Here is a 12,166-nt window from a genome sequence, read left to right as displayed (position 1 = left end):
GGTTTCCATGCCCTCATTCAAAACAGCACCCTTCACATAAAAAACAAGGTAGCTTCTAGAGATGCTGTCATTTGAAGTTATAAATCCCCCCCCTTTTTTTTTTCACTGCAGGTATTCATTATAAAATCCATGCCTTTTTAATGTGAGCAATAAATAGCTAGATCATGAATTTATAAAGTCACCTAGTTTTTATGAGTCAGATTTTGTTTGCATTAGAAAAAAATGCCTTTGATAAGATATACCTCAATAATTATGAGCAAGTTTGAATAAAAATGATAAGGGAAATAAGTGATGGTGTGGAAATAGTTTTACATTGGAACTATTTCTACAAAATGCTAAGTAGAAATTTAATCAATGAGGACATTCAGAGTAGGTAGATAATTCAGAGTTAAAATATGCTTCTAACTGAATTTAGCTATCAATAATGGTTGTATTAACCTCATAAATGCCAAATTTCTAGGACTCTAATTGATGTGTATGTTTATATCTAGATTGTTAAAACTTAAAAGTTTTTGAACATACGGGAACTATTGTTATTGAAAATTACCACTCTCTGAAAGTTAATAGATCAATGTCTGTGACAAGTCTTCATTTTCCCATACAATGCCTCTTTCTCTTCATTATGCAAATATAACTAAGTCTTCTCTCTCTTAAAATTAAGAGGCAAAGCAAAACTTTCCTGAGTCTTGCTTCCTATTCAAGGCTTTATTTTCTCCATTTCCTTTCCTTGTCTGAGAACCATAGAGCAGAAACCATTGTTTTTATAGTTCTAGCATAGTGATTGGTATATAATAGGCACTCAAATATAAATTAATGAAGCAATATCCTAAATTAATTCTCTATTCTCTGGCTTTATTTCCTCAACACCTATTATTTAAACAACTTGTCTCTTCACCTAGTGAAACTTTCTCAGAGTTTCTCCAGAGAGGCAGTATGGGGTGGTTAGGAGTGCTGGCTCTAGGACCAGTCTGCCTGGGTTTGAATCTTGACTCCCCCACTCCCTTGCTCTGGAAACTTGGGCAAAATTACTTAATGTCATTGTAGCTTAATTATTTCCTTTGTAGAACGGGGACAGTTGTGTGGATTCAATGATTTAAACTGTGTGAGCACTTAGCACAGAACATGGCAAACACAAGCCCTCAAATGTTAGGAGGTGTCATTATTATTATTGGACTTGATCTACACTACAATTCTAACATTGCTGACAATATCGATGACTTTTGAAAACTACATTAGGAGTAGATGAGTGTATATCTTAAACCTTCAATTTCTAGTTGAAGTCTTATGAAATTGAAATGAAGATGGTAAAACTTAAGCAATTTTTTTAAATCAGTAGACATTAAAATTCTTTGTTCTTTCACAGCTTGCCCAGAGACAAATTCAGAAAATTCTTGAGAAAAAAAAATACTTCAGCAGAAAATGGAAAAAAAATAGCTTCAGCCAAGATGAAAGTAAAACCTCAAAAATTATTCATCACAGGCTGTTTGACCATATAAGTCACAAGGGTATAGCAGTATTCAAACTAGATTAAGTTATGGAACATGCTTTGTAGACATAAAGTGATTATTAATTTATTTTGTAAATACAACGTATTTTTATGAGACCATGTTAATAAAGTTGGGTGTTTAATAGGCAACTCACATTTTACATGTTTGAAACCTAACTCCTATTCCTTCTTCCATCCTCAGCCCATCCCTCTCTATCTTAGTATTTGGCAATACCCTTTAATCAGTGCTCCAGTTCCAAATCTGAGTCACATTTAACTCTTTTTTTCCCCTACTCACCACAACCACTCATCAACACTTATTGGCTCAAGGTTAAAATTTTGAACACTTCTTGCCACTCCCATAACTACCATTGTAGTCCAAGTCTCCATAATCTCTCACCTTACCAACTATAACATTCAAACCAGCCTCATTGTGTCTAGTTTTATCGATTATAGTCTAAATTTCCCCACAGCCCACTAGTATGATTATTTTTTAAGGTTGAATCCTATCATATTACCCCCCTACTCAAAATTCTCCAGTGGCATTCCCTCCATTGGAAGTTGGATTTTATATTCATTTCCTGCATAATGAATCTGAAGAACATCCCCCATGCACTTCTTCAATCTCATATACTAACACACTTCTCCTACCTCACTCTGTTCCAAACAGAGTGGTCTTGTTGCTGTTCTTTGAACACATCAAATAACACTGCCCTTCAAAGCCTTTTTCCCTTACAGCATCCTTTGCCTATAATATTCTTCATTCAAATATTTGAATGGCAACTTCCTTTCTTTATTCTGACCTCTGCCCTAATTTCCCTTTCTCAGAGGACTTCCCTGAGCACTTTACCTAAAATAGAACTGACATCAGTCTTTATTCCCCTACACTATGCCATTTTTCCTCGTAGCACTTGTCACTACATGATCTATTCTGGAGGGAGAGAAAATAAAAATGCAAGCTTCATGAGCATAGGGACTTGGAAATTTTGTTCCCCACTGAATCCCCAGCACCTAAAAAGCTTGGCACATGCTCAATATATGTTTCCTTAATTAAAAAAAATAATTTTAGCCCTAGCTATTTTGGTTCAGTGGATAGTGCACGGCCTGCAGACCAAAGGATCCTGGGTTTGATTCTGGTCAAGGGCACGTACCTTGGTTGCAGGTTCCTCCCCAGGCCCGGCCCTGGTTGGGGCACATGCAGGAGGCAATCACATGAATGCTTCTCTCTGTCTTTCCCTCTCTCTTCCACTCTCCCTAAAAATCATTGGAAAAATATACTCAGGTGATGATTAACACAAAAAAAAAATATTTTATTTCACACTTTTATTTAAATAAAAATATTTTATTTCACACTTTTGGAGTGTGAAAGAATCAAGCATTATATTTAATATAGATATCTCTTCTGACAAAACATAAAGATTTTAATATATTCTTTTTTTGCTTCAATCATATTTGCCTTTCCTGTCAAGAGATAAAGTTTATAACTAATTCAAATTATCTTTCTATTACCCAAATAAAGCCCTTTTAAAAGAATTTATAACTATATATATATATATATATATATATATATATATATATATATACATAAAATAGCCTAAGCAACCATTATGACGGAACTACCAGAACAGTGATTCCCAAAGTGGGCGCTACCGCCCCCTGGTGGGTGCTGCAGCGATCCAGGGGGGCGGTGATGGCCACAGGTGCATTTGTTTTAACTTTTTTTGTATTACCTTTCCATTCTGAGTTCAATAAATAGTTTCATAATTTCAAACTTCAATGTTTCTAATTTACACCATTCTTTACTATATTTTACGAAAAAGGTAGAAACATTAATACATATATCTTTCTGTTTAATTGCTATTAAAAATTTTAAAAAATTAATTTCCATGGGGCGCTGAGTAATATGTTTTCTGGAAAGGGGGCGGTAGGCCAAATAAGTTTGGGAACCACTGTACCAGAACGACTGGTTGTTATGTTGCACACTGACCACCAGGGGGCAGGCAATCAATGCAGGAGCTGCACCCTGGTGGTCAGTGCGCTCCCACAGAAGCTGGGCTCATGGCTGGTGAGCGCAAGAGCAGTGGCAGGAGCCTCTCCCGCCTCCATAGCAAGCTAAGGAACAGCAAGCTGAACAGTAAGGAGCGAGCAGGCGGGCATCTCCTGAAGGGTCCTGGACTGTGAGAGGGTATAGGCCGGGCTGAGGGATGCCCCCCGCCCCCCAACAGTGCACAAATTTCATGCACCAGGCATCTAGTAACTAAATAAAATGTGGAAAACTTGCTTAATATTTTGAAGAAAGAAATAACTTAGGGTCAAAAAATTAGTTCCTGTGATTTATTTTTAAAAAGCTGGCAATATTATGTTTACAATTTACCTATTTTTTTGGCTATTGTAAAACAACATATAAATGAAGAACCTTTATATGAGCAAAATATTGGTAGGCAACCAATTCATGCTTCTTAATGCTAATATTCCATACAACAAAGCAGTAAGGTGTCTAGGAGTTATGAGATACTAAACTTAATTAGCAAATGTTAGATTTTCAAGAAGGCTAAAAATGCATGCCTAAATACTCCAAACAGCAACCACAACCTTCTCCCTTTTATTTTCACTGTGCACTGCCCTACTTTGGTGCTCGCTCTCTCTCTCTCTCTCTCTCTCTCTCTCTCTCTCTCTCTCTCTTTCTCTCTCTCCCCCTCTCTCCTTCTCTCATTGCTCTAATTGGCACTAGAGAAACATACTTGTGATAATAACAGTGGGAATAGAATCAAGGTCAATGCCTATGGCTAGACCAGTTAAAAACTTGCCAAGATAGTTAATCGTCCAAGTGTACACATTTAGCCTTTCTCTGCCAGAATTATATATTATATCATCTTGGCATTGTCCTTAAAGGGGCTTATGTGTTTCATGTTCCAAGTCAAAATTGGATTTGGCCCTGGCCAGTGTGTCTCCTTTGGTTGAGTGTGGTCCCTTGCTCCAAAAGGTCGCCAGTTCTACTCCCAGTCAGGCAACAGATTGATGTTTCTCACATTGACTTCTCTCTCTTTCTTTCCTCTCTCTCTAAAATCAATAAAAATATATATATTTTTTAAAAAACTGGATTTGTTGTGGCACTTTAAAATCTGTTACCAGAGCACATTTCGAGTCAATGCACCCAACTTTGCAAAAAACTTCTTTTTAAATAGTTTCAACTGGAAAAGTTTATTATTTAAACTCTAAACATGAACAAATTGATTCACAAAGGCAGACATGTTTGCAGGATGGATTAGTGATCTTTATTGGTTTGTACATTCTGCTTCCAATCTGAGAATTTTCCCACCAAAATAAAACCTGGCTGAAATACAGTCCGAATTTATATGGACTTTTATAATGGGCTCCAATAGAAAATTTCAGCCTTTTTTCAAATTTTCACTCGTAGAGCCATTACACTGATGGCTCGAAAACCCATTCAATTTTCCATACCTCCTGGAACAATTTCAATATGATCTCTTTTGGCATAACTTCCCAGGAGGCTAACTTTGGATTTCTTTCCAGGCTACAGATGCTCTGATGGTCTATTTCCAGAATCTGGACGCAAGGCACGCACCATTAGGAGCCTTTGAAATGTCAGCCTTTTAGGTAGGGAAATGGCCAGGAAAACGGCTGCAGATCCCGGCAGGAGTGGGTGAGAGAATGCCGAGAAAGGAAATTTCCATTTCAGAAGCTTTTTAAATGTGTTGGTGTTGGGGATACTAATACCCCAGAAAAACAACTCAAACCCCACAACAGGATTCAGGTAGTTCAACACCAATTACCCCCGAGGAGGAAATCATTCCCGAATCCCCACGGCAGCTGTAGCTGGGGATTTTGCATCTCCTGTCTCTGATGACTCAATACCCCCACGAAAACATCTTCATAAAAAAAGATGATAGAGCCCTGGCCGGTTTTGCTCAGTGGATAGAGTGTTGGCCTGCGAACTGAAGGGTCCCAGGTTCAATTCCGGTCAAGGACACATGCCGGGGTTGTGGGCTCCATCCCCAGTGGGGGACTTGCAGGAGGCAGCCGATCCATGATTCTCTCTCATCGTGGATGTTTCTATCGCTCTCTCCCTCTTCCTTCCTCTCTGAAGTCAATAAAAATATTTAAAAAAAAAAAAAAGATGATAGAACCGAGTCAGATTCTGACGCAGAATTGAATTCACTTCAGCAAAGACGCGGGTCCCAGGAGACGCCAGGGTTCCCACCGGTCGCCAGCCTTGCAATTGGAGCAGGCGGGGCCGCCAGAGCCTCCTATTGGTTGCCTCGGGCGTCGGCCCCGCCCATCCGCACCCCGCCCCGCCCCGCCCCGCCCAGCCCCGCCCAGCCCCGCCCTGGTTTCTGTCGCCAAGGACGCCGCGTCGGTTGGTTGTCAAGATGGCGGCGGCGGCGGCGGGGTCGCTGTCACCACCTCTCCAGTTGCCAGAAAAGTTGCCCACCGAAGCTGCCGTCGCCACCACAGCCACCAGCGCCGCTGAGCGCGAACCAGAGCCGCCACGGGCCACCCTTCCTCGCCCGTGACTCGGGACCCGAGAGGCCGAGTGTAGGGAGGGGCCGAGGAGAAGGAGGAGCAGAGGCCGGAGCGGCCATGAGCGCTGCGCTAGGGGCGAGCCCGCAGGCCGCGCGGAGGTGAAGGATGCTGACCCGGAGGCCGGGAGCCCGGAGCGCGGTCGCGAGACCGGGCGCCGAACCCTCAGACGCCCGCGACGGAGGCCCCCTCGACGCTCCGGTGGGCGGCGGGCGGCGCGGACCCGGCGCTCACCTGTATCCTTCCTTCCCAGCGGCGGCGGCGTGTTGGCCGCGGGCCCATCTTTCCCCGTTAGATTCCCTCTCCCGGGGGCGCTGGGTGATGGAAGCCAGCAGTCATCCCGGGCGGACCTTCGCTTTAGCTCCGTCGCTGCTCCCCCTTAGACCTGAGATGACACCCTTTTACCCTTGACCGCCTCCCCCGCCGCCGCCTTGTGCTCCCGCCCCCATTCTTCACCTTGGGTGTAAAACTGTTGCGAGTTTTAAAATGCAGGCTCGGCGTGTGCCGCGGAGATTGTGTTCTTGCCTTCCAGGATTAGGTCCCTTTACTTGGTGGTATTCTCCTCCTGATCCATCATGCTGCTCGGAGAGAAGACTTCCACAAATAAGTAAAAACGTTTTGCTACGTTGCATGTTTGAACAGTCCACCTAACGCGCCGCTAAGTCATTTACCAGAGCTGCGCAGGGGGGAGTTTTGTTGTTTTGTTTTGTTTTGTTTTGTTTTGTTTTCCATCCCCTGCCCCGGCCGTTGTCGGAGCGACAGCGCAGAGCGGGCGAAGCCAAGGGCCGGGTGCTTCCTGCCGGCTCCGCTCCGACCTCCCCGGGGAGGGGGCCGAGCCCGCCGGGAGGTGGCTGTGGGTTGCACTGTAGGAAAATCGAAAGAGTGCGAGTTTTATTATCAGAGAGTGTACGTCGTGTTTATTCCTTTCGGAGGATATTGTGGGAATTAGCATTTCACCGTTGTGCTCTCAAAGGACTTGGCTGGCAGGGATGGTGTTGAGGCAGCAGCATCTTCATTTTTGTCGGAAAGTGGAGTGCCTCCTCTTTGCCGGTTAACCCCGTGTGACCCACGTTGTCTGCCACTACTTCTGGGATGCAGCGCCTTTGCCAGCAAGTCGGCGCGTTTAACCTCCTAGGGCCTGCGCTTGGCAGACGCTGTTCTGGGTCCTGGGGATCTTTGTGAAAACGCCTCTCCTCTGATGGTGCTTTCCTCGAGCTTCTGCCCTTCCGTCTTTTCCTTCTTTGGCTAAGTTCCGAAAATGGTAGCTGGCAGTAGCACCTTCTGGTTCCGCTTATCTATTCACTATTCACCCTACTCACTTTGGCCTTGGCTTTGCTACTCCCCCAAATCAGTCCCCGCAAATATGTGTTCTGGAATAAGCAGTATTGTTTTCAGCAGGGATTTGATTCTGATTGTGTTTTCTTGAACACTAAAAACGCCTATTACACTGACCCTGATTTGTCTCTAAATCTAGGGAAGCATTGTAAATGACTCATTGACAGAGTGTGTATTTCCATCATTTTCATTAATGAAATGGTGGTAGGCTGAATTCTTTTAATTTTATGTAGCATGAATGTTGATACATATATCATAGAAATTCAGCAATACCTCAAATGAACAAAACCAAAAAGACCTAATTCCAGAATTGCAATGATGGCTTTCTTAAAGACATATATTGCTAAAAATATACTTCAATACTAAATGTATTTATAACATATGGTTAAAATTTCTAAAGCTGTAAATGATCATTTTAATAGATGCCCAGGGGGCTTTGACAAAACCCAGTAACGTTTGCTAGTATGTATATATACACACATACATATATAAACATGTGCCTACATATATATTTTGCTAGTATATATAAAATACATAGTGTGTATCTATATTTAAATTGGAATAAGGGAATTCTTTTTTAATATCATAAAGACGGACACTAAATCAAGAATATGTTACTAATTAAAACACTTAAGCATCCTTTATAAATATTAATTTGTATTTCCTTAGTGTCTGTAATGCTCACATTTATTTGAATGAATGACAGAAAAAAACTGAAAGACCTGTCATCTTAAAAAAATTAGCTAACTTGGTAAAATTTTCACAGGTGATTTTCAAATATGAAGTCAGTACTGAGCGACATCCAGCTTTCTATTTGTCAAAATTTCTTTAAATGCATTTTCCTAATTATAATTAGCTGAAGTGAATTGTCTCATGTCCCCTTCACACGGAGCTTCTTCTTTTCTCATAAGTATCTCCACTCTTTTTCCCTTCCATTTTTATCCTAGACCCACTTTGTCTCTCTTTCTTCTCTACCCAATTTATACCCTATTCTTGATTACCTGCACATATTCTCTCACTAACATCCTTGGTTCTTTGCACCCTGAAAGGATGAGTTAGTCAAGCATGTGCTAAGAGATAATGGCATGATATATCATGGCATGTTCTCTTCATAAGTATCCTTGTGTGGCTGGACATAGGATTTATGCAGGGAACTATTGAGGAATAATGTTGAAATGTTAGAAAGTTTTATATTCCAAGAAATTTGGAATTTGTCATAAAGATGATAGGAACTTTGGAGAGCAACAAAGAATGAAAAAAACTAATCAGATTTGCAATTAGCTAGCTTTATAGTGTTTCAAAGGGAAGTTAACAAGTTTATTTTTTAATATATTTTTATTGATATCAGAGAGAAACAGGAGGGAGAGAGGGAGAGAAACATCAGTGATTAGAATCATCAATTGGCTGCCTCCTGCACACCCGCTACTAGGGACTGAGCCCAAAACCCAGGCATGTGCCCTGACCAGGAATCGCACCATGACCACCTGGTTCATACGTCAACACTCAACCACTGAGCCACACAGGCCAGCAGGATGACAAGTTTAGAAGTAAAGAGATGAGTTAGAAGATTACTGAGTAAGTCCAGGCAAGAGATTCAGAATGCCTGAGCCAAGGCTATGGAAGGGGTTACAGAGAAAAAGTTTTAATCAGGAAACCTCTAATACATTTGGCAGTAATATAGCTTGTATGATACATAGTTGTTTTTATGGTAACATATTTAAAATACCATAAATGAGCTCTAATTGGAGAAAGACTAAATTGGGAGAGATGAGGATGAGGTGGAGTAGATTAGACTATGTTTTTAAATTCTTATGTGTTACTTAATTCTATTATTCTTGGTTGGTTGGTTTTTTAATGATAAGTACATAAAAATTATTTTCCTTTGAACAGGTATTTAACAGTGATTCTTATGAAAATATTTTACCTATATATTACAGCTTATAAGAAAAACAAAAGTTTAACTAACCATCTAATATTTTCTAAACTTGAAGAGCATACTTTGAAAAAATGCAAAGGCAGCAGCATTCTTTATAATTTAGCAGGCAAAATTGTGTACATAATACACTTTTTATATCCTAATATATAAAAACCCTGGGTCCGTCACATCCACACGATCAGGAGGCTCGACCAACTGGAAGTCAGTCCTACAGTCAGAGCTGGATTGCCACGGCAATCCAGCGCTGACTGCTAGGGCTGCAGGCACGGTGACCCAGCACTGACTGCTGAGGGGGCTGCGAATCAGGGCCAGAGAGAGGCCTGAAGAGAGAAGCAGGGTCTGATCCATAGCCTCTGTGGCAGCTGTTGATCAGCACTTGCCTCTCTCTTTATCTTTGGGCCTGGTCAGCACCTGTGCCTCCATTTCTATCCAGGCTTCCAGGGGGCTGCTGATCAGCCCTGCCTCTCTGATCAGACCCTGTTGATAGGCCCAGAGACGCTGACTGGCATAGAAGCCAATCAGAACAAAATCTGGGTCAACTGTGAGGAGCCAGTGGCTGCCTAGGAGGCGGAGCTTTTGACTCTGACTGGCATAGAAACCAACTAATCAGAACCAAATTGGCCAACAGAGGAGGGCAATTGGGGGTGATATCAGGCCTGCAGGGGAGGGCAGTTAGGGGTGATCAGGCCAGCAGGGAAGGGCAGTTGGGAGCGAGATCAGGCCAGCAGGGGAGAGCAGTTGGGGGTGAGATCAGACTGGCAGGGGAGCAGTTAGGTGTTAATCAGGCCAGCAGGGGAGAGGTTAGGGGGTGATCAGGCTGGCAGGCAGAAGTGGTTAGGGGCAATCAGGCAGGTGAGTGGTTAGGAGCAAGCAGTCCCAGATTGTGAGAGGGATATCCAACTGCCGGTTTAGGCCCACAGGGATTGGGCCTAAACCGGCAGTCGGACATCCCCCGAGGGGTCCCAGATTGGAGAGGGTGCAGAGGGACACCTCCTCCAGAGCATAAATTTCATGCACCAGGCCTCTAGTGCAGTGATGGCGAACCTATAACACAGGTGTCAGAGGTGACACGCGAACTCATTTTTTTGGTTGATTTTTCTTTGTTAAATGGCATTTAAATATATAAAATAAATGTCAAAAATATAAATCTTTGTTTTACTATTTTTGAAAATATCAAAAAATTTCTGTATGTGACACAGCACCAGAGTTAAGTTAGGGTTTTTCAAAATGCTGACACACCGAGCTCAAAAGGTTCACCATCACTGCTCTAGTGTATATATAAAAAATATTTATACATGTATATAAGGAGAGAGTCCTTTGATTACATTTAAGAATATATATAATTGTCAGAACCTTAGAAACATTACATTTGTGATTTTCTTTAAGTTCTTATGATGAGATCTCACACTTATTCAACAGAGAACAGAATTGGCTTGCTTCACTCAAGCCAAAGCAACTTCTCCCACTGTTGCTCTTGTGTGCCCTGAAAGGAGCTAGCACTTTCCTCCACTATCTTGTTGTGACTTTCAGTAGCTTGCTGTCTTGTTGAAGTCCAACTCCTAATAAAATACTATATACTATATTAGAGAAGAACAAGATAAGTCTTTAGGAGTTTCTGTGCTAGCAAAGAACAAGATGTCCTTCTCTTTGTTTCATTTTTATAAATCCTTCAAGAGAAACTTTAAGTAAAAGTGTGTGTGTGTGTGTGTGTGTGTGTGTGTGTGTGTGTGTAGGTAGGTATATGTTTGTGTTGAGGTGGTGCAAAATTTTATAATGAAGAAAAAATAAATTATTGTCAATGGTATAAAGATGGTTAAATAGCAATATCATTGAAAATTAATAAGCTCCCATTAGCAAAGTTTCAAACACCCAAAAGTTCAAATACATGATTGTTTTGAATTATATAATAAAGTTTTTATAATATTAATACTGAAAGGATCCTGAAATCTACTGAAAAGTATAATTGATATACTATCTATTAGTAAAATATAACCTTCATTTTCCTACATCTATGCCTATGATAGTAATTTGTTCATCATCACTCAAACATCTGTGTAATAAATGAAATGATATGCAGTCTCCTTATCTGAGCTCATGATGTCTAAAAGTGATCCCCCACCCCTCTCCCTCAGGGAAAGTGAGATCTAGCTTCAATTCTAATACCAAGTCAGAATTTTTTTTACATAAAAAATTTGCTGGCCATATACTGACACTAATGTGTACACATACTAATTGTTCCACAAAAAATCATGATGTCCTTAGTATGAGGCTGTAATTGTATTTATCATATAGCATTGACACTCACCCACTAAAAACACAAGCCAGATCTCCTTAACTTTATTTATCATTAGAGATATGAAAACCCATCTAGAGAAAAATTTAGAAGAAGAGCGTCAAATATTACTGCAGCAACAAAAAATATTTCGAAATCGAGCACGTAAATATTTCGTGGAGTCAAACCGGAGAAAAAAGTAAGTAATTGTATTTTATTCAGAGTGTAGAAATTCAGTCTTTATAAAATAATAGTTCTTCTACTTTGTAGCATTTTATGAGCCTAAGTCATGACAACGCTTTATCTGTAAAACAGTGATTCCCAAAGTGGGCGCTACCGCCCCCTGGTGGGCGCTGCAGCGATCCAGGGGGGCGGTGATGGCCACAGGTGCATTTGTTTTAACTTTTTTTGTGTTACCTTTCTATTCTGAGTTCAATAAATAGTTTCATAATTTCAAACTCCAATGTTTCTAATTTACACCTTTCTTTACTATATTTTACGAAAAAGGTAGAAACATTCATACATATATCTTTCTGTTTAATTGCTATTAAAATTTTAAAAAAATTAATTTCCAGGGGGCGCTGAGCAATATTTT

General features: G+C 41.0%; 1 protein-coding gene across 1 annotated transcript in view; it reads left to right on the top strand.

Moving 5' to 3' along the window:
• The first annotated feature begins 5,881 nt into the window (after positions 1-5,881).
• CEP126 (centrosomal protein 126) overlaps positions 5,882-12,166 on the top strand; it is a 62,491-nt gene continuing 56,206 nt past the window's right edge. Inside the window, exons 1-2 of the mRNA XM_036324602.1 lie at positions 5,882-6,264; positions 11,651-11,770. Coding sequence (XP_036180495.1) covers positions 6,137-6,264; positions 11,651-11,770 — 248 coding nt within the window. The 5' untranslated portion in view covers positions 5,882-6,136. The remainder of the gene's footprint in view (positions 6,265-11,650; positions 11,771-12,166) is intronic.

The sequence above is a fragment of the Myotis myotis genome, unplaced genomic scaffold (genome assembly GCF_014108235.1).
Source record: "Myotis myotis isolate mMyoMyo1 unplaced genomic scaffold, mMyoMyo1.p scaffold_m19_p_10, whole genome shotgun sequence".
Classification (NCBI taxonomy): domain Eukaryota; kingdom Metazoa; phylum Chordata; class Mammalia; order Chiroptera; family Vespertilionidae; genus Myotis; species Myotis myotis.
Note: the sequence above shows the minus strand (reverse complement) of the source record. Positions and strands in the feature narration are given on the sequence as shown.